The 25,732-nt window shown below is 38.4% G+C and overlaps 2 protein-coding genes and 1 non-coding gene across 4 annotated transcripts; 1 reads left to right on the top strand and 2 right to left on the bottom strand.

Moving 5' to 3' along the window:
• The first annotated feature begins 1,424 nt into the window (after window positions 1–1,424).
• On the top strand, window positions 1,425–20,373 carry LOC104594677 (putative NOT transcription complex subunit VIP2). 2 transcript variants are annotated; one of them, XM_010255082.3, is made up of 14 exons: window positions 1,425–1,653; window positions 3,073–3,198; window positions 6,330–6,438; window positions 6,546–6,724; window positions 6,835–7,204; window positions 9,894–10,103; window positions 10,197–10,298; window positions 17,100–17,188; window positions 17,293–17,475; window positions 17,604–18,035; window positions 18,124–18,176; window positions 18,269–18,310; window positions 19,838–19,982; window positions 20,082–20,373. In XM_010255082.3, exons 2-14 carry the CDS (start codon window positions 3,181–3,183, stop codon window positions 20,139–20,141), a joined length of 1,992 nt encoding a protein of 663 aa, XP_010253384.1. In that variant the 5' UTR covers window positions 1,425–1,653; window positions 3,073–3,180; the 3' UTR covers window positions 20,142–20,373. The 2 variants fall into 2 exon arrangements, with proteins under 2 accessions (XP_010253384.1, XP_019052829.1); XM_019197284.2 differs by lacking the exon at window positions 1,425–1,653 and adding an exon at window positions 1,782–1,899.
• On the bottom strand, window positions 6,358–6,438 carry LOC148801888 (small nucleolar RNA snoR35). Its single transcript, XR_016083322.1, has one exon. It is a non-coding gene; the product is annotated as a small nucleolar RNA snoR35 (small nucleolar RNA).
• Window positions 20,374–22,153: 1,780 nt separating the features above from the next.
• LOC104594676 (chalcone--flavanone isomerase-like) lies at window positions 22,154–23,549 on the bottom strand. Its single transcript, XM_010255080.2, has 4 exons — window positions 23,264–23,549; window positions 22,955–23,113; window positions 22,629–22,852; window positions 22,154–22,517 (listed from the first exon to the last, which is right to left on the bottom strand). Exons 1-4 carry the CDS (start codon window positions 23,481–23,483, stop codon window positions 22,353–22,355), a joined length of 768 nt encoding a protein of 255 aa, XP_010253382.1. The 5' UTR covers window positions 23,484–23,549; the 3' UTR covers window positions 22,154–22,352.
• Between the last annotated feature and the right edge of the window lie 2,183 nt (window positions 23,550–25,732).

Raw genomic sequence — 25,732 nt, 5'->3', positions numbered from 1 at the left:
GCTCTCTTACTATTAAGTAAATGTTTGGCATCAATTCTGCATATACGACATCGTTTTTTGAGAAAACTGTGCTATGTATGTGTGGGTTGGAATTGGTAGAACATTTCCTAAGGCAACAACAGCACATTCTGTTTGGTACCAATGCTTTATATCTGTTTTCAGCACCGGTACCCATTATAGAAAGTCCACGTTACTGTCACATCATGTCATCGTTGGTAGCAATGAGTTCTAAATTGAAAAAATGTCGAATTCGGCATTTCCTCAAACCATGCCTTTTCAAATTCCAATGCATGGTTTAGAGCACCGTTTTTTATGAAAAAAATAATTCCAAACATGTTACTGTATTTTGGAGCACCGATTTTTCCAACATGACACTGTTTTATGGAGCAACGACATTGATGCCAAACACCGCCTTAATTGGCTTATAACTTAATATGACCAAACCAAACCTTGAGCCCATAAAAGATAAGTCTAATAAAAGCATGTAAGGGTCTCCTCCCTTCGGAAAAAAAAAATTAAATTCTTCCTTTGGCTAATGATCTTAAACAAGTTACCAACAAAGAAAACCCTCTAGACCCAACTACACCTTTTGCATACAAGAAGAAGATAGAGATCATATGATAGCGAAATGCCCAGTGGTAATCCAATGTTAGGGCCTATTGGACCAAGAATTACAACACCAAATGACTGATCCAAACTGAGACCTAGACAGCTAGTGGATAAGGTTCTTAGATGAAAACAGAACCAAAAATTCCATAAGTAGGGGAACTACACATCAATCATCATCAAAGGTGACTCGCTCCTAACAATTAAAATGTCTACAAGGGTGTTGGAATGTTCTGTGGACGTGTTGTTCGCTTTAGAAGACTGCCTTTAAATCGCCAGCAATCTCCCAACAAGGGTATCCTACTTGCATACTCTCAAAGAAGGGAACCAGGCTTGGCAAGCAAAGGTCTTGATTGGGAGGATAGCTTTTTCTCACTCTAGGTCGTGGGACCTGAATTTCTCCACTCCTTTATAGTGACAATCTAATTGATTAGAAATGTTATTGTTTATATCGTGATTATTAATTATCAATTTAGTAAGATTAAATGTTGGAAATCAAATTTAATGCATAAGGATAAATTTTTACATATTTAGTATTGGAATCATTCACTTCATTAATAAGATAATCACCAGCAATCATTCACTTTCATGAAAGGAGTATAAATACAAATATATAAAGCACAAAATCTTATATTTATATTATTTTGTATGTATTTGTATTGTACATATTGTACAAATTGTATGGAAGGCGTAAGGATTTTTTATAATTTAAAACGCGGGTTTGGGTTATAAATTCGATTCGATCCATTATTGTTTTATATCCGACCCATTTGATCACATTCATAGTCCACATAGTCCATGAAGCACGAAGAGCAGCTTGCAGCAACCCGTTGATGCGAGAATACATTTTTGACCCTGAAGTGCGGCCATCGGTGGACCGTCAAGGTTGAACTTGTCCGTGAAAACTGAAAACCCTCCCTCGATAAAGCTCTCTAATTTCTTTGTGGCGCTCCTTTTCTCCGTCTTCTCACGTTTTGGGGCAGAAACCGAGCCAACCTTTTCTTTCACTCTGAAACTAAGATCCCTCAGTTGCCTGCTGCAACTTAGGTACCGATCTCTATCATCTCATCATCTCACCGCATTTTAGTGCTGTTCATCCCGATTTTACTGTCATCAGTTTATCTCTGTACCAATATCCATCGACTCGTAATTGGGGTTTTTGCGAGATTTCATAGATTTGAGGCCCCCTCCCTACCCCGAGATTTCATGGAAATTATCGCACTGTATTTAGAGATTTTCCATTCTTCTTTTTTGGTTCAAGAAGGTTGTTCTTGTTCATGCTTACTATAAACGGTATATATGTTCTTTTTTAGATATTATTGTTATTGTTATTATTATTTTCCGGGAGTTGGGGGGCGGTGGGGGAGGAACAATGAATGTAGTTTGGTAGCCGATAGATAAAACTTTTATGTAAGTTTATCGCCATACCGCTTAGCATTGTTTCTTCTCTATGTGTTGAGCTTAAACTATCTACTTCTGTAGTATAAATGTAATTTGATTGTCCAGAGTTAACAAAACCAAGTCTATCCTTATACAAGAATTTTAGAAGAGTTTGGGTAGCAGGCAGGACAGTCCTCTCATGTGCTCCTTTTGCACAGACAGTCTTCCCCCGATACTTGCTATTTTACACCGTAGAGTGTTGTCATTCCAACTAGTTTATACTCCTCTCTATTTTCTTAGTCTACTCCTTGGAGAATTATAGTTGTTGTCACCAGTAAAGATGTCAGAGTGAAGGGAAAGTTTCTGTTTCCCCTTTTTATCAAACGGATACCATGTTTCATACTATCTGCATATGGCCATATACATGACTTACGGGTGTTCCATTGAACTTTTATACAATTTGTGGTAGCAAAATGGGGAAATTACTTGCAATTAGTCACCTGTTTGCCTCAACAGATTTTGCTGCTCAAGGAACATGTTGATCTTTCACATTATAGCTGTATCTACAACTTAGCAGGAAGACAACTTGGATAGAGGCCCAGGGCCCTAGTATATTAGGTTTAGCCAAGCCTTAATGGTTCCAGAGGGGATTCATACTCATTAGTGAAAGAAATCTCATATTGCCATATAAGGAAGTGAAATAGGTGGGTATATGAATCGTGAATGCTCAGTTCATGTAAAAAACTAGTGACGATTTGATACCAAATTCAGGCATAGGATAAGAACGAAAGAATTAAAGTTGAAATGCCTAATTAAGAAATGCTCAATGAGGCTTTTGATCATGAATTTTCAGAGGCCAGTACACAAAATATTACCTCTTATTCTGAATTTCTATTAAGTTCTTTTTTGTATATACTGTTCTTCTAGTGTAATTGGACATACAAATACAATGGGGCCATTGGGTGTGTAAATGGAACTACATTTTCTTTTATTAAATATTTTTTTATTAATATGTGTTCCATTGGAAACTTCTGCCCCAAGTTTAGGGCTTTTGATTAATCTTGATTTACATTCTGTCATTGGCAGAGAAAAAGATTTTCCCAGCTGAAAACCTTTAGTGGCAACAACAAGGGCGAAGAAGGGCTTGTGCTTGGCGAGGGATGATTTACTGCAATTCCTTTTGATTTTTCTGCAATGTCTGGGTTAATTAATGTATTTTCCCATCTTTACAGTATCCTGTACACATTTTATGATACAAGTATAGTATACATCTTGTGGTAAGGTCATTAAGGAATTCCTTTGTTTTGGATGAATAATGGAAAATTGGTTCATGCATGCCAAGCTTCATAATTTAATATTATTTATGATTTTTTTTGGTTAGCAAGTGTATTTGTGAGAGGACTTATATCTTATGAAAAATTGAAGTTTGATCCCTTTTTCAACAAGGAAAAAAAGATGTGTCCGGTTGTTATCCTAATATTGTCTTTCCAGTGCGTAATGTGATTTTTGAGGTTATTTGAATCCTTGTTATTAGATGAACAGGTGCAGCATGCAACAGAGTGTAGTTTTATGTTTTTTTGTGCAGCTGAGCAAAATTGGATATTCTTTTGTTTGTAAGATGTAATATCACTGTCTTAAAGCAAGCATCACATGAATTATTTGGCATTTCCAAATTCCAACATGCTCAGAGTGCTCTGTTCTGAAGCAGCATTTTAAAAGGCATTAATCAAGGCTTCACAACCTCCAAATGGGAGGGGTATATTTTTGTGAGTCTCAAAATACAGTACATCTGCATAGAGTAAACACTTGTGAGCTATTGCAGAAGAAAAATAACACTTGTGAGCTATTTGCATCACAATCTGGTGCAAGTTTGTCCCTCCAGAGTGAGTTTCTTTGTTTGGGAGGCTTGTCTGCATAGAGTACAGTGAGCTGTTGCAGAAGAAAAACCTTGGAAGGCTTTTTATCTCCCCTCACGCCTGTATCCTCTGCCTCCGTGAGGGTGAGACAACTGACCACCTCTTCATACACTACCAGGTTGCCAGCAACATCTGGAACTTCTTCCTACAGCTAGTTGGCTATAGTTGGGTGGCTCCTAAGCACCTTCAGGATCTGATTCTCAGTGGCAAGGAAGCGGCCTGAGTAAGAGAGGTGAGACTTACTGGCTGATAGTGCTTCATGTGGTACTCTGGGGAATTTGAGAGGAAAGGAACAACCGACTGTTTGAAAATAAAATAAAATCAAAGGAAACAAATGTGAGCTGATCAACCACATCTCCTATCAGTGCAATTTGTGGGCTTCCAGCTTAGAGGAGTTCACAGGAAACAATGTTAACGACCTTAACAGAAATGTGTACAACTTTCTGGTCTCCTCCCCCTCTATCCCATCTCCGCCCCCCCCCCAGAGTTCCCTCTTTAAGAAGGGAAGGAATTTGGACTCTAAGCTTTGATGGTAGTGCTTTTAGTAACCCTGGAGCAGCCGGCATAGGGGGAATCCTAAGAGATGAAAATGGTCTCACTTGCTGGGTATACAGTGGACCGATTGGGATAGTTGACTCCACAAAGGCAGAAGTGTTGGCAGCTCTCACAGGGATTCGCTTAGTCAGCAAACTGGGTATTCAGAACTTCTCCATCAAAGGTGACTTAGCAAATACTATAAGATGATTAGGACAACAAGAGACTGGACCTTGGAGACTTAGTCACTTCTTAACAGAGGCAAGGGACCTATTGGCTCATACGAACGTTTCTCTATATTGGATCCCAAGGGAGCTAAATGCCATTGCAGATGATCTAGCAAAATTAGGAGTCATTTTGGAGACCTTGTACTGTGATAATTTTCCTCCTGTGTAATTCTCAGGGGTCTGGCCCCTGTTTTGTATTTGTACACCTTCTTGTGTACCCCTTTTTCCTTTAATGAAATCAGATAACTTCTTTCAAAAAAAAATAATTTTAATGTTAATTCTAGCACAAGCCTGATGGTGCTCCTTTTCACTCTTTTTTTTTAATTTATTTAAATATTATTATTTTGAAGTTTTATCAACAAAATAATATTTTTAAATATTTAAATTATTTTTTATTATTTTACTACCATTTTATTAAAATTAATATTTGTTGATTAATATGAATTTATCAATGCCTTTTTTCAATATATTTATCATATAATATGCAAAAAGTAGACATTTATGATCGACTATGTAGATCATTAATAAAATGTATATGAGATACATGGAATCAAAAAGTGTGGTGTGGAGGTCCAATCCACATAGTCTATCCACAGTTCAGAACAGCTGTGGAGTGCGGTGTGGTGTGGATTGGTCCCTGCCACAGGGTGTGGTGTGGACTAGTCCACACCCACCAATTTCTCATCCACACTACAGAACACCCCCTAAGTAACACCTAGATTACTTTTTTCTTCTCCTATGTAGTGCCTTTATATCACCTTTTCTTTTGTATACATGTTAACACTTCCATATGAGAGGAAAAGGGCAAATTAGACTATTTATATTATCAGTATGCTGTTTATTACTTGTTTGTTGGGATTCTTGCTGCATTAATCCGTTGCTTAGATTTAATGTGCTATTGCTTTGCTTATTTGCATGGATTCATGATTTTAGCTATGTGTTTATACCTTGATGAATAATTGATTATATTGTATATGGAATATGGAAACATATAGTTAAAAGTGATATTTTTCTTACAAAACTATTTATATTATGCGTCTTAGATGCAATATTTTTTGGTTTTTAGCTTGCTTTTGGTATTTTTTTAATACAAAATAATAAGAAGAAATTAAAAACATGGGACATGCTAACATATGTTCATACCTAATATATTATAAGCCCCATCTGTCAAAAAGCCACTGCCTACTGGGAGTTAGGTAGGCAACCTGTCTAAGTTTGTAGGTGATAAAGTGGTACCCTGTCAGTCAATTTTGCATTGCCACCTCAATAACTTTGCTCCCAATCCCAGTTAGGATTGATCCTTCTTTGCTTTGTTATCATTTATCAAGGGACCATTACTTGGTGTAATGGTAAAATCTTGGGTTGACAAGCATGATAACATGTTCATTTTCTCAATTCTCTTCTAGCTTTCTTCAAAATGGCTGGACACATTAGCAGCTTAGCCTGTCTCCAAATTATGCCATTCATTGCTTGTGTCTCTTTTGGTATCTAAGATGCTTGATTTTTTTTTATCAATATCTAAAATGCTTGCTTTGAAAACTCTGTTCCTGTAATAACAGAAAAAACTTCTTTATGTCTTCCCTGCTCCCTGTTGCCAGAGTCTTATATATCCTCACAGTGCATCTTTTAGCTATTCATGTAAAATGTGTGAAACTTCTGATTGCAGCAATCTCTCAACGGGTCCACTTCAAATATTCCTGACTCTACAGGCCGATCTTTTGCAACATCTTTTTCTGCTCAGTCTGCTGCAGCATCTCCTGTTTATCATCACACTGGTGGGAGGATTTTGATTAGTCTTTCAAGTTTCAAGTTTCAACCTTTTAATTATCACTGGTTTACTGTGCGGTGAATAATTGCAAAAGTGTTTTGTCAATACATGTAGGTACCATACAAGGGCTGCATAGCATTCATGGGAGTTTCAATGTTCCCAACATGCCAGGATCACTTACATCAAGGAATTCAACAATGAATGGTGTTCCTGCAAGTGGTGTCCAGCAACCCACAGGAAGCCTTTCTAGTGGAAGATTTGCATCAAACAATCTTCCTGTTGCTCTTTCTCAGGTGTTTTGATTGATTTTTTTCAATGCTGCTTAACATTTAATCTACTGATATTGGTTGTAATGTTATGAATTGTTCTTTACTTTGGTTTTGTTATCCTTTTGATATTTCAGATATCTCATGGGCATTCAGGAGTCACAAATAGAGGAGGTATAAGTGTTGTTGGAAGCCCTGTATTTAGTAGTAGCATGAATGGCGTTGGTGCTTCTATTCCTGGGATTCCCCCAACATCTTCTGCAATTGGTAACCGGAGTGCTGTTCCAGGGTTGGGAGTATCTCCAATTTTGGGAAATGCGGGTCCTCGGATTACAAGCTCAATGGGAAACATTGTTGGTGGGGGCAACATCGGAAGGAGCATAAGTTCTGGTGGGGGTTTGTCTGTGCCTGGTCTTGCTTCACGCCTAAACTTAACTGCTAATAGTGGGTCTGGAAGTCTGGGTGTGCAAGGGCCCAACAGATTAATGAGTGGCGTACTTCAACCAGGTACTTGCTTTAACATCATGAGATGTTAGAACACTTATTATTTAACTGGAGCCTTTGCCCTTCTCTTGTTTTCTTGTTTAAATCTAGTTGATGGAATTTGCATCCAGTAACTTTAGTTATCACTATAATAAAATATGTTCAATACTGTTCCCTTGTGCAGGTTCTTTATTTTTTTCTCTATGCATAGGCAATTACTAGAGTTTCAAACCATTTAGATGGAGGTTATATTATCTATCAAAAGAAAAATTTAGATGGAGGTTATATTATCTATCAAAAGAAAAATTTAGATGGAGGTTATATTAATATGTTTTTATTATTTATGTGTCCGGGAATACTGGGTGGCAGTTATAACAATCAATATTTGGGATTTTTTAGCTAATTGCTTGCAGTTGTTTGTAATTTATGCAATATGACAAAAAAAGCAGGCAACTTTTCATGCTACACTAGTAGGAGCAGATCTTATAAGCACAATTTTTGGTGAACTAATCAATGCACTTTGATAATTTTTAAATAGCATTGGTTAGTTGCTAAACCAAAGTGGTGCTTGGCACTAGGGGCACTCACAGTTTGGTTAACTGAACTGTGGGCCTTTTTTCTAAACCAAACCAGTAGTACCGGTAACCGAAATCGAACTGAAGCCAATCAGTTAACCGGTTGATCGGTTTGGTTAATCATCGGTTCGGTTCATAGGTTTTTTGGTTTTTTGATTGTCCATAATATTATATATAATAAATATAAAATATTATATTACAAATAATATATTATATATATATGTATACCGATCGATTCGATTTACTGCTGGTTTTTTATATTGGTTAACTGAAACCGAACTGGTACCTTTGGTTTTTTGAAATACCGAACTGATTGGTTTGGTCAACCAGAATTTTCGGTTCGGTCTCATTGGTTCAGTTTTTCATTTTTTCATGATCACCCCTACTTGGCACATGTATCTTATCTTTTTTTTTCCATAAATTAATAACATTTCTGGTTCCGACTAAAAAAAAAATTATATCAAGGAGTGGGGGTGGAGAACCTCAATGCCTTATTCTGCAGTGCTGTTAGGAGTTTTGGTTACTTGACAAAGACCTCACAGGTAGCTCTAATTATGTGATTTTCTACAACAAAATTCCATAAATTGGAAGAATAAGTTCAATTTCACAAATGCATTATCCAACATATGAAGAGTATGATTAGGCTGCTCCAAGATGGTCATTTCAATTTGCCTTATAAAATGTTTCAGTGGTCTTTCTTTGTGCGCCTCTCTCTTTTTATCCAGGTCTATCATGTTAATTTGAAGATGGTAGCAAACTGGTAAATGTGTTAAAGTTTCTATTGCTTATCTTGGTAGAAAACCTGTCTGCTCTTGCCAAATGGTAAACCACCAACCTGCATGTTTTCCCATAAAAAACTCCATCATATCAAGTGGCTATTCCCACTTCTCACCTTTGTCTTTCCCACATTGATGCAAGGTGTGCTTGTTAAGTTGTCTAGTTTTTGTTTCTATTCCTATCATTTTCTGCTTCTTAAACCACATTGTTTTCCTTGGACATTATGTTGGCATTCCATTTCATTGATCCCAGGCATGCTATATCCTGCTTATTCAGCATCATTTGGTTGCAGACATTCTGATGATTTTAGTTTGTTTTATGCTGTCTGATGCCAGAAACTGCACTTTCATTTCTTTACTTTCTTTAACAAACCTAGGGAAAGAGATGTATAAAATACAAAGCGACCACTGACTAGATTTTATTGCCTAATCATCTGCCTAAACCGTATTAGAACTTGTTTTTTTTGAAAAGTAAAATAAAATTTCATTAAACTAAAAAGAAGAATACTCAAGGAAGGTGATAAGATATCACCTGACAGAAAATCTGGCTGCTGACTTAGAACCTCCACCAACTACAAGACTTTAAAATAAAGAGGAAGACTACTCCATGATAGTGATCCTAGCGGAACCAGGGCCCTACTCTTCCCCTATATTAGAACATGGAGAAATGGCTTTCCTTGTTGATGCCATCATTGGAACATATTGGTTTGATTCATATCACACTATCATGTGCATAGAGTGCATAGGGCAACTCATCAAATTATTGGTTAACCTCTTTATTCATAGCTCAGGTTTGTTGTGTCATGTGAAATCAGTGCAGTATCAGAAGCTATCAAAAAAGATTAATCTCTCTCCTATGCAGTTATTTTTTGGGGGATTAAAATACTACTTCTGTAGATGCTTGTTTTATGCAGTCTTTACAGTTCAAGTTTCTGCATTTTAATTAGCCTTTCTTACTATTTTAGTTTTGGACTTTTCTTTTAGTTAGTTTGTCACCTTTAATTAAATTATTACCCTGGTTCTTTGCGATCCTTGTATTCAAGCTTAGTTTGTATTTTTGTCTACAGATATACGTATACTATGTATGCGTAATTAGGCTAAAAATCTATATGTGGTCAGAATTGAAGATGTATTGCCTCTGTCAACAAGACTGGCCCTTGTTCATCTGCTAGACCAAATAAAGCATACTGTATTTGGCATCATCTAAGTGTTGTTTTTGTTTGCCACTTAAATAACATGTAATGTGTTTTTCTTGGGAGTTAAGAGTTTTTACCCCTCCTTTTGTATCTTTCTTTATTAATATCTATTAATAAAAGTCTTTGTTCTCTATCAAAAAAAAAAAATAACATGTACCGTGTTCAGCATCACCGCAGGTGATTTCTATGCTAGGTAATTCTTATCCTGGTGCTGGAGGTCCATTGTCTCAAAGCCAAGTTCAAGGAGGGAATAGTTTAAGTTCAATGGGAATGTTAAATGATGTAAACTCTAATGAAAATTCTCCTTTTGATATAAATGATTTCCCTCAGTTGACTGGACGGCCAAATTCTGCTGGAGGGCCACAAGGGCAATTGGGTAATTGAAGAGCTAACCTGATCCTATTTAGATATTTTTTTCCCAAGTGCTTAATGTTGCTGCTGGGACATCATTTGACCCACAGATTTGCAGGTTCACTCCGAAAGCAAAACATTGGTGTTAGTCCTATCGTCCAACAAAGCCAAGAATTTAGCATCCAAAATGAAGATTTTCCGGCTTTACCTGGATTTAAAGGTGATCATCTGTTCTTGGGACCTAGATATGATCCAATACATTTTTCTTAAGTAATTATCATATTATGAATGCTGTACTTTATGCAAGGAATTGACTTTCACAGTGGCTCATATAATGGGCAGTCAGTGGTTTATGATTAACTTATTTTTCTTTTCATGATTGATTTGGTGTTTATTCATATTATTTATATTGATATGTATCTGTAGTTTGTTAGTGACTTTTTTATTTTATTTATCTGGTAATGGATAGAATTCTGTTGCAATATTTTGGAACCCAGATCAGGTTAGATGGGATATGGATATAAAAACTAAAGATATTTGTTGAACAAGATGACCCATCTGAGACAAACATATGAACCTTCTCATCAAACAACAATTCAACAATGAATCCCAAACAACATAGCTGATGGACTACTAAAACAAGGGGGAAACAGAAATCTTTTGTATTGGGGTTTGGTCCCCCGAGGTGATAATATGCAAGAGAAAATCAGTTGGGGGACTTGCTGAGGCTTTTTTTTTATCAATAACAGAACCAATTTCATTAATTAGGAAGGGGAAAAAGTTACAAAAACAACAAGGGGAGAGACAAACTCTCTTAGCCCTCCCCAAAGAAAGAAGCTTCTACAAAATAGCCCAAAACAAACTATCCCTTACCACCCCCTTGTTTAGCAAGAGTGTCAGCAAGTATATTGGCATCCCTTCTCACCCATTTGAAGTTCACCTCCATCCTCTGAAGCAATCGCAATACTTTTCTTTTTTTCAAAGATACAGGGCCACTATCCCTCCTCTTCTCCTTGGAGCCACTCAATTGAGCCACCTACAATGACAAGCTTACTAACATTCATCTCCCTAGCCCTTTAAACACCTTCCACCACAAACATAATCTCTGCTCTCAAAGACTCACCAATTCCAATCAGTCCAGAATAAATCGTAATTATTTTTCCTCCCTCATCTCTGAAGGCTCCTCTGATTCCAGATGGACTCGGATTACCTTCACTGTTACCATCAAAGTTAAGCTTGATGGAGCCTCTAGATGGGGGGGGGGGGAGAATAGGCCTAGTAACCTCCCTAAGAGGAGAAGGACCAGCCACCTCCCTCCATTTTCTCAATAAATCATCCACAACAATATTCTTGAAGAGATCCATTGTCTTCACCCAATGGACAACTCTAGTGAAAATGGCTTCAATAATAGTGTCTCTGCTTCTTTCTTTATCAAGAAAGATTTTGTGATTCCTTTCTTCCCAAATTGTCCAACAAACTGCCGCTCTTGTGCATTTCCATAATATTCTGCCCCTCTTCTTTGGCCAACTGAAGAAAGTAGAGGCGAACGGACTTTGTACGTTTGATGGAGGGTTCCACCTGCACCCAAACAAAGAAAAGAACCATTCCCAAATTGAAAGAAAGAGGTCAAGAGATTAGTAAGTGAAAGCAATTCTCACCATTAACCTTACAGAGAGAACACCAATGAGGGGAAAGACACCAATTAGGTCTTTTCCTTTGCATTAATTCACAAGCATTAATTCTCTCTAAATAAACTTGCCAGCAAAAACCACCCACCCTATGCGGAAGAATAGGTTTGCTCCAAACCTCTTTCATTGGAAAGCAATGTTTTCGAACCGTCGTTGACCCGAATGGTCGGACCGTTTGGACCGGAAACCGTTCAGGCGACCAGTTCCGTTTTACCCCAAACACGGTCTCTGGTAAAAAACCATTGAATTAGTCAACGAACCATTGACCTGGACGGTTTGACCATTGAACAATTCAATCCGGAGAACGGTTTGCGGTTTATTAACTTGTAACAACAAAATGAAAAGGGAAGAACATCTCAGATCTGAGATCTACTGAGAGATGTGTGAGACAGTGAGAGAGATCTCACATTTAGAGATCTGGGAAGAAGTTTAGAGTCTTTAGACTCTAGATGACAGATCTATGAGAGAGAGAGAGAGAATGAGATCTGAACAGAGAAATCTCAGATCTACTCCCGTTTTTCACCATCACCGCCGCTATTGCCGCCATCGCCGCTGTAAGTCACCGCCGCCGTCGCCGCTGCAGCCTTCAAGCCCTCCTCTTCCTTCTTCTTCTTCTTCTTCTTCTTCTTCTTCTTCTTCTTCTAAACTCTTTCAGCTGACAACTTCTCAAATACCTATCATTCCATCTCTATTTTCTCTTTATATTTATATGCATCTTACCCTAATATTCCAATCTAATGGGTAAGATGACATATCATTGTTAAATTACTCAAACCGTCTGAACCGTTTGACCTGGACGGTCGAACCGCTGACCCAGAAACCGGTGGCCAGAACGGTTCCGTTTCCGGGTCAGTTTTTAAAACCTTGCTGGAAAGGACAAACCTTGACTATCTCTTGGCTGAATAAGGGAAGAAAAAACAGAGGCACAAGAGAAGGAACCAGAAGGGGACAAAGTCCATATCCTCCTATCCCTTCTTGAATCATCCAAGCATACCCCTTCAAGGTTTTGAAGCAAGCCAATAACACTTGTAATTTCAGACTCCCGAAGACCCCTTCAGAACCCCAAGTCCCAAACAACACCATTACTAGAGTTAGAAGGGGCCACAAAAGAAGAAATGGGCTCCTCCCTATGATTGGATAAGGCATAAAATGAGGGGACTAACTGAGGCTAGCCACTAACAATAGTTGTTTTTAACATACTTTTTATAAAAAACAATAGAACACTTTCTTTTGAGCTTTTTCCCACTTCAATCCTTATTTTTCTCTTTTGGATCAGTAACTTCAAAATTTATTGATGTTAAAAGAACGCAAAGATATACAGCATTTATATATGGTACAGTATCTGTTTATACCATGAATGCAAAACTTATTTGTAGAAACCTAGGAGTTGCTCCAATAGGTGGTAAAATGAGTTAAAGCAGACTAAGTTGGTTTGGGCACATGTAGAGAAGACCATCTACAGCACCAGTAAGAAGTGAACTGTTACAAGTCGAAGGGCTAGAAGAACTAGGGGCAGGCTGAACAGTATTCATGTGGCTGACCCCATATATTTGGGACTTGGCTTTGGATGATGATGATGGAGGCAGTGGTTGGGTTGAGTCAGGGTTAGTGTATATACCCAGTCATGACCCACTAAGTAAATGTGCAGTATCTGTTCCAAAGCAGACCGTTAGGGTCTGCAATCAGGACTATTGGGTCATAATTGATAGCTATGCTTTTTAACCTGTAACTTGACAATAAACCTACATATTTGTTAAATTGAGACATTTGAACATCATAATGTGATAATATGACAAGCATCATCATCATCATCATCATCAAGCTTGAGGCGGACAATCCTCCTGTAATAAATAAGCTAGGTTTGACCACTCATCACATAATATTACAAGTATACCATGAGAAAAATATATAAAAATATGTATTAGACTGGGGGTATCTTTGTAATATACAATATGCATATACATGGTTATAGATATAGTTGGTTAAGATCTTCATTGGTTTGGAACAATCAAAACCCATCCCAACCCAATTATAATTGGGAGACATATTGATTCAGGTCTGTTGGACCTGCCTGACCCATTGACAACCTTGTGGATAACTCTGTTTTGATCATTCCTATAACTGCCTCTCTGAGGTTGTCCAAGAAAATTCTGGCATTCCTTTCTTCCCACATTATCCATAGAATGGCTGCTCAATTACGTCTCCAACTTTTTTTCCCTCTTTTCTTATATGGATAGAAAAAGTTGGTCAAAGAAAGGTATCCAAGTCTAATGGGTGTGACCATCTAAAACCTAAAAGTGCTTCCTGAATACCCTTTATGAAAGGACAAGAGATAAGCAGGTGACACATGATTTCACAACTTGCCTTGCAAAGAAAGCACGTGTGGTGATGGTGGGGGTGAATTTGGAGGAAAGGGAAATCATTGAGAGTGTAGGTATTTTGGGTTGTTTTGTGTCCCAAAGGCCTTTGGTAGAACAGTTCATAAAGAGGTTGGCCTTGTGGAAGAGTAGTTATTTGTCTTTAGGAGGAAGAATCACCCTGATCAGATTTACTCTGACCAAACTACCTGTCTACTAGTCAGAATTAAGATTCCAGTTGGGGTAAGCAGAAGTTTAGAGAAACTGATAAGGGATTTCTTATGGGAGCCAGGGGAGGAGAAGGATCATCATATGGTGAGTAGAAGCAAGAAACATGGAGGATTAGGCCTTTGGAATATCCAAGAGAGGAACATGGCTTTGTTGGGAAAATGGTTGTGAAGATTGCATTGGAAAGAGATAAGTTCTGGGCAAAGGTGATAGTATCCATTGGCTTGTGGCAAATGGTTGGGACTCTAGAACTTCGGCTAGTATTCATGGGTGGTTTGTGTTAGGAAATCTATCTGGAAAGAATTATACTTACTTGTGAGCTGCAAGGAAAAATTCCTAATTGAAGCCTCTCCCCCCACTGGTGCCCTCTCTGCAAAGTTAATGGTGAGAATTACTATAACTTACTAATATCATGCCCTTATTCTTCTACAATTTGGGAATGGTCTTTTTCTTTGTTTTGGTGCAGGTGAAACTCTCCGCCTAATGTACAAAGCTTGTTCTCTCATGCTTTCGTAAGTTGGCCAAAGAAGAGGGGAAGATTGCTTTGGAGGTGCACAAGGGCAGCGATGTGTTGGATGATTCGGGAAGAAAGGAACCAGCGAATATTTCTTGGTAAAGAATGAAGCAAAGAAGCTGTTACTGAAGCTATTTTCATCAAGATGGTTCACTGGGTGAAATCGTCAGAGCTATTCAAAGATGTTTCTGGGGCTGAGATGCTGAGAAACTGGAGAGAGATTGTTAGTTCTTCCCCCTTTAGGGTGGTGCCATGGTGATCAGACCTTTATGGTCCCCATCCCCTAGAGGTGAAGGCAACCTGGGGCCCATCTGGCGTTGGATGAGTGCTCAAGAATGAAGAGGGAATTGTCATTGCATTTTTCTCAGGCCCAATAGGAGTTGGGGACTCTTTAAGGGCTGAAATTATGGCAGTTATGGAAGGGCTTCAAAAGGCAAAGGAGATGAATATTAGGAAGCTGTTAATTAAAGGTGATTCAAAGCTGGTAATAAGCTGGCTCTAGAAAGAAGAGGAGGCTGGATGGTGGTTCTATATTTATGAGAAGAGGAAAGCCATGAATCTGTTACAAGGGATAGACATGAATTGTAATTGGGTCAGAAGAGATTCAAATGCCTTTGCCAATACACTTGCTAAATAAGGGGTGAGGAGAAATAGTTTATTCTGGGCTGTGTTGTAATTTTTATTTGGGGAGGGGTTAAGAGAGTTTATCCCTTCCCCTTTCTTTCTCTACACTTGTACTATTTTCTTAATATTGAATAAATCTGTTTCTGTTATTGATAAAAAAGCATGTGTTATGATAGGGTCCAGTATGACCTTTTCTTAAGGATGTCTAAAGTACTTCTCTTCTGATGATAAACTGTAAGGTGGCTTGTCAGCTTTGGCAATCTCTCTTGGACCTCATCCACGGATGTAGCTTCCACTGGGTCCTCCGAATTCTGTTATTGATTTTATTCTTCAATGGCCTCATGCAAGTTGGTTGAAGAGGCATTATTTTCTGGAAAATGCTTATCTATGCAGTAATGTGGTGTATCTGGGAGGAATGGAATAGAAGAATCTTTGATATCAAGTCTTCAACTTTGGAAGGACTTAGAGGCAGAGTAATATCTCTGCTATTTTCTTGGCTGCTGGTTTGTAATCAGTTTAAGGGCTAACACTTAAGCGATTTTGACAGAAATCTTGTTGAAGTGCTGTAGTCCTCACTTTATACTCCCCATCCTTTCCTATGCCAGTTCCAAGACAGGAAGCTTTTTTTATCTTGGTGTTTGATGGAAGTGGCAGAGCTGTTTCTAATCACAGGGGTCCAGCTGGTATTGGTGGTCTAGTTCCGAAGGCTGATGGGAGTGTGTTCTGTTCTTTTAGTGGACCAATTGGGACTGCAGATGCTTCTGAACCAGAGGTTAGGGCTCTCTTCTGTGGCCTCAGGATTGCCAAGTCCCTAGCCATCAGTTTTCTTATTGTGGAAGGAGACTCCAAATTAGCTGGGACTCTAATAATGTTTCAGCCCTTGGAGATTTGCTCACTTTCTACATGAGATTTGGGATATTGCGGCCTCTTTGTCTTTCTCTTTCAGATGAATTTCTAGGGTTTTAAACTTTGAAGGCTGATGCTTTATCTAAATCTCTAAATCTGGGGTAGATAGGGCTTTTTTTGTATAGAGCCAATTCTCTGCTGATTTAATTCAGGGTGGCTTCTTTTTGTTTTTTTTTTTTTTGCCTCCTTGTCTGTAGACTCTGTACATTCTTCATATACATACCCCTCCCCTTGGAATGAATTCATAGTTACTTTTCTCTCAATCACCTCAGAAGCCCCATGCTTAATCACCTGATTGGTTTGTTCTAATTTGAATTAAATTGTTGCTGCAAATTCTCATCCTTCAATAGATGAGATTTTAGGTCGTGAGAAGTAAATGGAATGTTACACTTTGACATGTTTATTATGTGATGGCTTTTTAAACCTGACTGGCATGGTTATTTGATGTTGCCTGATAAATATTATAGTGCATGAAGATAAAGGATAGAAAAACTGATAAAGAAGGATAGAAGGGGGAAGAAAAAAGGATTTCTACAAGTTCAATGCACGTTACAACCCCCACCCCCCTCTCTCTCTGGTGGTGGTGGTGGTTTGGGGGGGGGGAGATATCTCATGAAAACATGATTTCACCCCCACTGGCACTGCAAATGATTGCATGGCTCAGTTTTAGTCTTCTGGCTTTGATCACACTACTTGATGTGCAGGTGGTAGTGCAGACTATACCATGGATTTGCACCAAAAAGAACAACTTCATGACAATGCTATGTCTGTGATGCAATCGCAGCACTTTTCAGTGAGTTTCTGTCTTAACACTTAATGGAAGATTGATTTCCTGATTTCTTTTACAGTAGTACCTAGGCCTCTTGTTTTTGATCTTGACTTCTCTTCTATGTACAGATGGGGAGGTCTGCTGGATTCACTCTAGGGGGAACATATTCATCTCATCGTCCACAACAACAGCAACATGCAACATCAGTTAGTAACAATGGGGTCTCTTTTGCCCCGGGAAACAATCAGGATCTGCTCCATTTACATGGGTCTGATTTGTTCCCATCTTCTCATGCAACTTATCACTCACAGGTGTGGCTCCGGGATTCCAGGGGTGCTTTTGTGTGCGTTTTGGGGTCATGTAACTGTGTTTAATCTTAGACTACCAAGAATCTCAAATTGACCAACCTCCTGATTCTTGTTTCCCTTTGTTCATCCAGGTACAGACCGGTGGACCACCCAGCATTGGATTGAGACCTCTAAATTCTCCAAATTCAGTCTCTGGTATAGGATCTTATGACCAGCTTATTCAGCAGTACCACCAGCACCAAAACCAATCCCAATTTCGCTTGCAACAGATGTCTGCTGTGGCTCAGCCATATAGGGATCAGGGCATGAAGGCCATGCAAGCTGCCCAGGCCATCCCTGATCGATTTGGCTTGCTTGGCTTGTTAAGTGTAATAAGGATGAGTGATCCTGATCTGACATCCCTTGCTCTTGGTATTGATCTGACAACTCTTGGACTAAGTTTAAACTCAACAGATAACCTGCACAAAACATTTGGCTCCCCATGGTCTGATGAGCCTGTAAAGGGAGAACCAGAGTACAGTTTACCAGAATGTTACTTTGTCAAAGACCTTCCTGTGCTACATGTGAGTTGTTTGAATCTGAACTCGAGTTTACTCTAAGCTCCTGCTAGCCACTTACATTCTCACCCCAACCTCTGTTTGATTGATGCAGCAAGGCTACTTTTCAAAGTTCCAGTTGGAGACATTGTTCTATATCTTCTATAGGTGCTTCACTTTCTTGGATCTTGTGTTTTGGTTGTTTCCAAATAATTTCTAGAGCTGTAAAATGATACAGGATCTCTTGCTTCTATTCGCAGCATGCCGAAAGACGAGGCCCAGTTGTATGCTGCTAATGAGCTGTACGCCCCTCATCAAGACTTTTCTTGATTGATTATTTTTCTTTTCTATTCTATTCCCTTTTTCTTCACAGAACAGTGCTAGCATGAAAGGAGTGAGCACCATGGAGGGCCTCAAATCACAGGACCATTGGAAACAGGGAGAGTTCTGTGCAAATACATGGTGTTACAGGGTTGTTATGCCCTGTCTTGTGATTTTAAGGCCATTGTCTAACTCACTTCTGCAACCTAACCATAATAAGAGAGGTATCTACTATCTAGAATACCATGGAAGATACCAGCTAAAAGATGTAACTTTTAGCAACTCCTTGATTGAAATTACTTCTAGTCAAACCTAGAGGAAATCACTTATCTTTTATTTCTGATCAAACTTGGTGTAAACAATAATACATCATGCAAACTTAAACCCAAGCAACATGGCACATTGGCACCATGCAACAAGGGGTTTAAACAGAAGCTGTTTAATAATTAAAAATACATGGTACAGAACCAAGTCCCAATCAATTTGATAGTAAATCATATAATTCAAACAACTGATTTTTTTTTTCAAGAAAATGAATTGATGGTAACATGAATTAGAACCCAAGTTACACATCCAATAAGATTCTTGAGTTTATGATGACTGTTTTTTTGCTCATCTAATCTACTCATCAGTTCTGCTAAATTGTAGATCTAGGAGCATCTAGTCACTTGTTATTTGGACAATGCTGCATTTAAGAGGTTAACTTCCAAGAACCATAGAAAGGGAGGGAAAGATGGTTCATGTTAATAAACTTAATCCAGGGTCCATGCATAATTTTTGCATTGGAGTCGGTGTTATCAATGTGGTAAAGCGATGACTAGTTGGTGCCTAGGCCCTGACTGGTCAATAAAAGAAGATATGTTTTGAATTTAGGGTATTGATGCAATCTACTAAATGAGTTAATATAGAGTTTAATTATGCAAGAATATTTTGTAAACAAAGGAAAAGTTTAAATTCATTTTCATGTGCTGAAGATTGTGGGTGGTGTGGCAGTTAATGGTATTCTTTTGCCACATGTATTTGACTAATACTTTACAAGGGGCTCCAAATCAATAACCATATCTTCTCTCTTATTGGCTTAATACTAGGCGCTATCCTTGCCTCAGTGCCTCTTTTCATATATTGTTTTTTGTCTCTGTTGGTAAATCTTTTGGGGATATATTCATGCTCTTCTCTTGGGTAAATCTGTGATACTGGAAGAGCTTTGACCAATCAAAATCTCCCTGTGATTTTTTGTGAATATCACCTGATTGGTTACCATTTTTATGATTCCAGTTGAATGGTTACAAGGTTTTTTTTTGGTGATTGATTGGTTATAAGGTTTTCCGATATCATATCTTTCCGCTATTATAGTTGACCCTTTTTATCTGCTCTTGATTGTGAAGAATTGGACCTACACCTACCTTTCTTTAAGAAACAATTTTCATGGATTTAACAGACAGGATGAGCAGGATTTATGTTTGGTTGCGCTGATGAAATTTATGGGTGTGCCACCCATTGGTTAACAGGCATAATAGAGGATGGTTCTATCACAGAGAACATCGTTTGTGGTTCATAAGGGTTGCGAACATGGAGCCACTGGTCAAGACAGGCACATATGAGAGGGGATCGTACCTTTGCTTTGATCCGAACATGTGGGAAACAGTACGCAAGGTTCTCTCCTCTCTGCCTCTCTCACACACACTGGTTTATTAGCAAGTTTACTTGCTTTGTTTACCTTTTAATCTTTCCTATGAATACGATTTGGTGCAGGATAACTTTGTTCTACATTATGACATGGTGGAGAAGAGACCGGCACCACCTCAACGTTAAGAAAGCATTTTTTTATGTAAAGTTTCAGCCCATGGGGCTCATATTCCCATGTAAATTAACTCAGTTATTGTTTCATTTGGCAGTTGTAGCCAATTGTTGCATCTTTCCTGTTATTCGGGCTGTAATTTGCCTGTGTAGTTGTCTTACTTCCCATCCTCAATGTGCACCCTGCATAGATTCAAAGCCTTCAATGTTGGTTTACTTTCATGGCTAAAATAATTTGGGTGACAAATGGGGTTGGCGATTAAATTTAAGAAGCACCAGCAAGAAAAAAAAAAAAAGGAATATGCATTTATGGATGCTCTGGAAGGGCTCCCCTTAAGATGCACCATCGATTAACAGCATGTTTCAATTTACTTATAATTTTAGGTCTAAATGCTAATTCAATGAGTTAGCCCTCATTGAATTAGCCAAGAAATGTGGGTATTGTATTGTCGGCCCCAATCCTTTGTTTTAAATGCTCCCTTGCCCCTGATCTCCCTTTACAGTGGGTCTTTTATATTTTGGTTTGATGCAACTTGTTGTAGGTTATATGATTAAACTGTGTGCAAGTGGATCTTTTTTTTTTTTTTGGTAATGCTGAAATTGATATTCGATCATGCATCTTTATTCGACTGATAATTCTTAGTTCAAGTCTTGCTTTGCATACAAACCATCTTTTATTGGTGAGACAGACTTGTATCTATATGTTAGCGGTTCAACTATGATACCGGAAAAACTTATAACGTACCATAAAAGTGGTATCAGTTGGGCTTTCATCAAAATTCATGGGGTTGTGATTGGTCAAAAAGTAAAACAAATAACTATTTAGGCTGCATCCGGAAACAATGCAAATAAGTGTAAATGCAAATATGTAGAGTGTAAAATGGTTCATATAAATTGTAAAATTGGGTTAGTTTTGTACTAATAAATTTACCTTCTTATCAAACAGACTTTTAGCTGTAATGGATGCAAACATGAATTCTAATAAATCATATGCTTTTTTTTTTCAAAAGCTTATTTTGATGCAAATTTATTTCTTTTTATTGATGTACTTTTACATCTTATTATCAATGTAAATATGCATTGGTCTATCATTTGTCAATGCATAAATGTAATGTTGTCAAACACATACCAAAGTGAATTAGAGTGCAAATTTACCCTGAATTGATATTTACACTCCATTTGCATCATTTTCAAACGCAGCCTTAATGTATGAAGAGTCCAATATTCATACGTTAATGGATTAACCTATCAAAGGTAAAGGATTTATTATTACTATGTTAGGTTTTTTCTTCATTGTCCGTTCAATTTTCAACTTTTGAAACTTTCCTCTTTCCACATTTTGTTCTATAATATATTATAATGCTCGTATTCATGCTTCATGAGTTCTCTCTCAGGGATCTTTTATCCCACCTGGTAGTTAGGTTTTAGATATTCAGTCCCAAAAATTACAGCACCCGTTTAATTGGTGGACGGTAGACCATGTGAAACCCATAACTATAGGATTCCAGCCTATGTTGAAACTTCGTAAGTGATGAAGTTGAACGTGTCCGGAGTTCACATCACGATTTACATGCACATTTCAACGTGTATTGAGAACATTCCCGTTCTTGTCAGATATTCACAATACATGTTTGGAATGTGCTGTGAAACGTTTTGGGGGCGCATTAGGAGCAGATGTGACTTCGTCTCCGTCAGTGGAGTCCGGAGTGCACTGAAGCTGAACGCTTGCCTCCTTGATTTAAAGTGCGAAGATAAGCATAAGCTCTTATCTTGGTGCCGACTTGTTGGTAAGGTCTCTTCTGGTTATCAGAGGCTTGAGATTAAATTCTGCTTGCACCTAGGTTTGGGATGAATGACCCCATTATTGTGAAGCTCTTTAGAGTAAAAAATAAAAAACCAAAATAATTGGAAATTAAAAAAAAAAACAAAAAATCCATTCAAATCAAAACAATTTTTTTTCTTAATTTTACCAACTAATGGTCTCAATCGGATGGTCAGCACTCACCAATTCCAAGTTTGAAAAGAGCTATGACTAATCACAGTGGTTCTGAAGGTAAACTTATAACATACTCGCAAATACACAGATAAGGAAGAGGAAGAAAGAAATGGAATACGAATACATAGGTATAGTAATCTGAATCTTTTCAATTTCCATCCTTCGATTTTTTATTTCAATAATAATAATAACAATAATACGATGGCAGTGGCATCAATGGAGCATCCTAATTAGCTTCTCAACATGTTCGATAGCCGCCGAGCCAAGGATCGCTTCGTGGCAGGCGACACCCCTTGTCGGCCGATTACGGATAACAGGTAGGCTTCCCCGAGGGCCTTGTTCTTGATCACTGCCGCTCCCTTCACTGGTATGAAGCTCCCATTCGAGAACGCCACCTCCACACCCACAAATGACAAATTTAACACAAGCTTTCAATTTATATCAAAAAGGAAAAAACAATCTCTATCAATTAAGCTCAATAAAATAAATCAAATCAAAGCAGATACCGTTGCAGATCCTGAGGCGGTGTGTGTTATGAGAATGGATGATCCCGAAGGACAATTTCGTCCCTTAAAGGCCTCCTTGAACTTGTGTACTGCAGCCTCCTCTTTTGGACCATATTTTCCATTGGCCTTCATTATATTGACGCAGTTCTCCGCCACCTTCCTAACGAATTCTTGGCCGCTCAGCGTCACAATCAGAACCACCCTTGTGAACTTGTCAAATGGCCCTGTCGTGAGATGGATTTATTTTCCATCAAAAAATGGGAACCGATCGAAACAATTACACCAACTAAAGGTAGCCACCCCTCGAACCCGGACCCGATACATACCAGTAGCGATATCCTGGAAAAACTTGACTGAGCTTAGTAACTTGTTGGCTGGTTTCCCTTTCCACTTGACGGAGAGAAAGGGAACGGCTTCTTTTCCCAAGTAGATGCCGGTGACGGTGAACTTCACAAATGTGCCGTTTATGATCATTCCCCTCACACCTACATAACTAATTAAGGTTAGTTATAACTTAACAACAAAGTGGGATATGCGAGTGGAGGAGGGACAAGATGAAGATGAAGTCAGAGTACTACTTAGTGAGAGAATAAGAGTTTGTTTCTTTATCAGAGCAAATTAATATATTAAACTACCTGCCCCTCCAAGGAAGAGAGTGTTGGAAGAACCAGGTGGTTTCACGAACGGAGGGTAGACGAAGCCTTGGACGCTCAAGCCGGTAAGAGTAGTGGGTCTGGTCATGTGCATGGTGGCTCTGCATTGCCATGGTTGAATGAAGAGATGGAGAGAGAAGAGAAGGTTTGAGAACAAGACTAGAGGTAATTGGTTTGTTAACAACAAGAGCCGAGGTGCCATCGATCAGTCGCACCAAAACCTTCCCATAAAATATAAATCCGGTTTCAATTGTATGTATGGTCTTTTAGTTTTAATAGCTTCGGGACGTGGCTTTACCATTTTTACTTGTTAGAAGCTAGCTACCACCAGCAACAACAGTCGTTGGAAGGTAGCTACCATTTTTATTTTTGATTTTGACGTAAAATTTGTTCACTCTTTTTTGAGAGGATGGGAGGGTAGCCACGTGCTTGAATTTTGAAGGAGAAATACAGATTGCCGTGTAACTAAATACAATTAATAATGCTGTATAAGCATTTCCGTCGTCAGAGATGATCTCAGCTGATGCAAGCTTCATTAAGATGGTTTGGTTTAGATTGCGTAACCATTATAGCTTATAGGAAGGGGCTTTGACGAGTTCTTTGAATGTCGTTACCTACTTACCTGAGTACCTTCTCTCTCTCGGTTTCCTGTTTCTCAATTCATGTAGTAGGTGAGTCGATTGAACCATGGTTTTTAGAAACGAACCGGTCATGGGTCCGGTTACCGGTTCGAACGGTCCGACCGTTCGACCCGAACGACCGGCCCATTCTGACAAAAATTTAAAATTTTGGAAAACGGTCAAAACCGTTCGAACGATTAACCAGCCGGTTATGCAATTTATTGATCAAAATCAACGATTTTGAGGAAAAAAACAGTTTTAAAGGAAAATGGAGGTGACCGGTTCCTGGTTTTTTCGGTCCTTTATCGGTTGATCCATTGAACATGGCAGTGGAATGGACTCTTTGTCAGGGTCATTAATGTTGTGGGTGGTTAGAGAGAGAGGGGACAGTTGTGTGTTGATGAACTTAACAAATTCACCATCGATGTTCACCCCTTCAAATTCTATGCTTTTGCAACCCTACAACTTACTTTTCATGTTTTATTCACAATCTATTCTTACATTTTTATTTGTTTATGGCTTTGGCATTTCTTATTTTAAGTTTTTTTATTTTCTTTTTGCAGTTAAAATGCCCATGTGAATACTGAATCTTTAACTGCGAAAAGGAAATAAATCTTTAAGTTCAGTTTGAAGAAGTATCACACCAACCGTCGTCTGTCCAGGACAGGACTGAATTAGTGTGAAAACAAGAGGGTTCTGCCAAGGGGAAATTGTAAGTTTTCATCCTTCAAGGCCTCGATGACCTTCTCCGCAGCCTTGGCTTATGCTTGTGCAAACTGCAAATTCGCTTATATGCCACTCAGTTCTCACTTCTCAGCAATATTGTCAGATGCGGACCTGATTGGGTATTTGGACAGTCAGCATGTCGCCTTTTTTCGGTTCAGATTTTTCAATTTCTCTCGTCTCATGTAGGTAAAATTTACAAGTCTATTTTCATGATGTCTAACAAGACTCCATTTTGGGGGTCTAGTCCTGGTCCCCGCCAGTGAGGTGCTGATTCTTCAATGGATGCATAGGCCGGGTTGGGTTGAGCCAGGTTGGCTTAGATATGTCATACGTCAGTTCCACACCCAACCTCTTTAACTCATTGTATGGAGGTTTTGCCCAATTGACAACGTTTTTTTCTTACTTAGGGTTAGGGGCTTGGGGTTTATTCTTTTTTGGGATGTTGAGAGAAGGAAAAATTGGTTAATAGGATCTTGGTTTCTATTGATCAAGAAACTCATGTTCTTTTATCAGATTTATGTGAGATCTCACTTACCCAAGTATGTGATACCTGTCTTCCAAGTGGGTAGTAATTTTCCCACCTAGGGAGAAAGTTGCAACCACTTGAATATGACAAAATTACCTCTCTTAATAATATCTTTTTATGACTAAAACGGCTATTATCTTATTTACTCGGAAAATAAAAAAACGTAAAGGCCTCATTCACTTTTCGGTAAGTTACTTACGTGGGTAAATGCAATTAATTGGGTAAGTTTTTCTTGAGAAACACTTATCCAGGTAAGTATATTTACCTATGTTCTTTTATTTCCTAGGTAAATAAGGTAATGACCATTTTAGCCATAAAAATCCATTATTGAAAGAGACATTTGTGTCTCATTCAAGTATTAGCAACTTTCTCCCTCGATGGAAAAGATATTTACCCACCTTGGAGATGGGTACCAGTGAAATAAACTTTCCTTGATCCCCACATAAATCTAAAAAATGAATATGGGATTCTTGATCAATGGAAACCAAAATCCCATCGACCAACTTCCCCCCACTCAAAATCCAAAAAAAGAACACCCCAAAATAGTAACCTACCAAAAAAGTGAACAGGGCTTAACCT

This window comes from Nelumbo nucifera, chromosome 2 (genome assembly GCF_055504915.1).
Source record: "Nelumbo nucifera cultivar China Antique chromosome 2, China Antique-T2T, whole genome shotgun sequence".
NCBI lineage: Eukaryota > Viridiplantae > Streptophyta > Magnoliopsida > Proteales > Nelumbonaceae > Nelumbo > Nelumbo nucifera.
The sequence above is the reverse complement of the archived record's forward strand: the minus strand, read 5'-3'. Positions and strand labels throughout refer to the sequence as shown.

What these genes read in the sequence shown, in the direction of transcription:
- LOC104594677 (XM_010255082.3), top strand. An exon ending in TTCCTGTTGCTCTTTCTCAG is followed by an intron (nt 6,725 to 6,834) that starts GTGTTTTGATTG and finishes TTGATATTTCAG; the next exon opens with ATATCTCATGGGCATTCAGG. An exon ending in AGGGCCACAAGGGCAATTGG is followed by an intron (nt 10,104 to 10,196) that starts GTAATTGAAGAG and finishes ACAGATTTGCAG; the next exon opens with GTTCACTCCGAAAGCAAAAC.
- LOC104594676 (XM_010255080.2), bottom strand. Translation starts at nt 23,483, where the DNA reads ATGGCACCTCGGCTCTTGTTGTTAACAAACCAATTACCTCTAGTCTTG. An exon ending in TTTCCAGGATATCGCTACTG is followed by an intron (nt 22,853 to 22,954) that starts GTATGTATCGGG and finishes ATCTCACGACAG; the next exon opens with GGCCATTTGACAAGTTCACA. An exon ending in CCGCCTCAGGATCTGCAACG is followed by an intron (nt 22,518 to 22,628) that starts GTATCTGCTTTG and finishes GTGGGTGTGGAG; the next exon opens with GTGGCGTTCTCGAATGGGAG.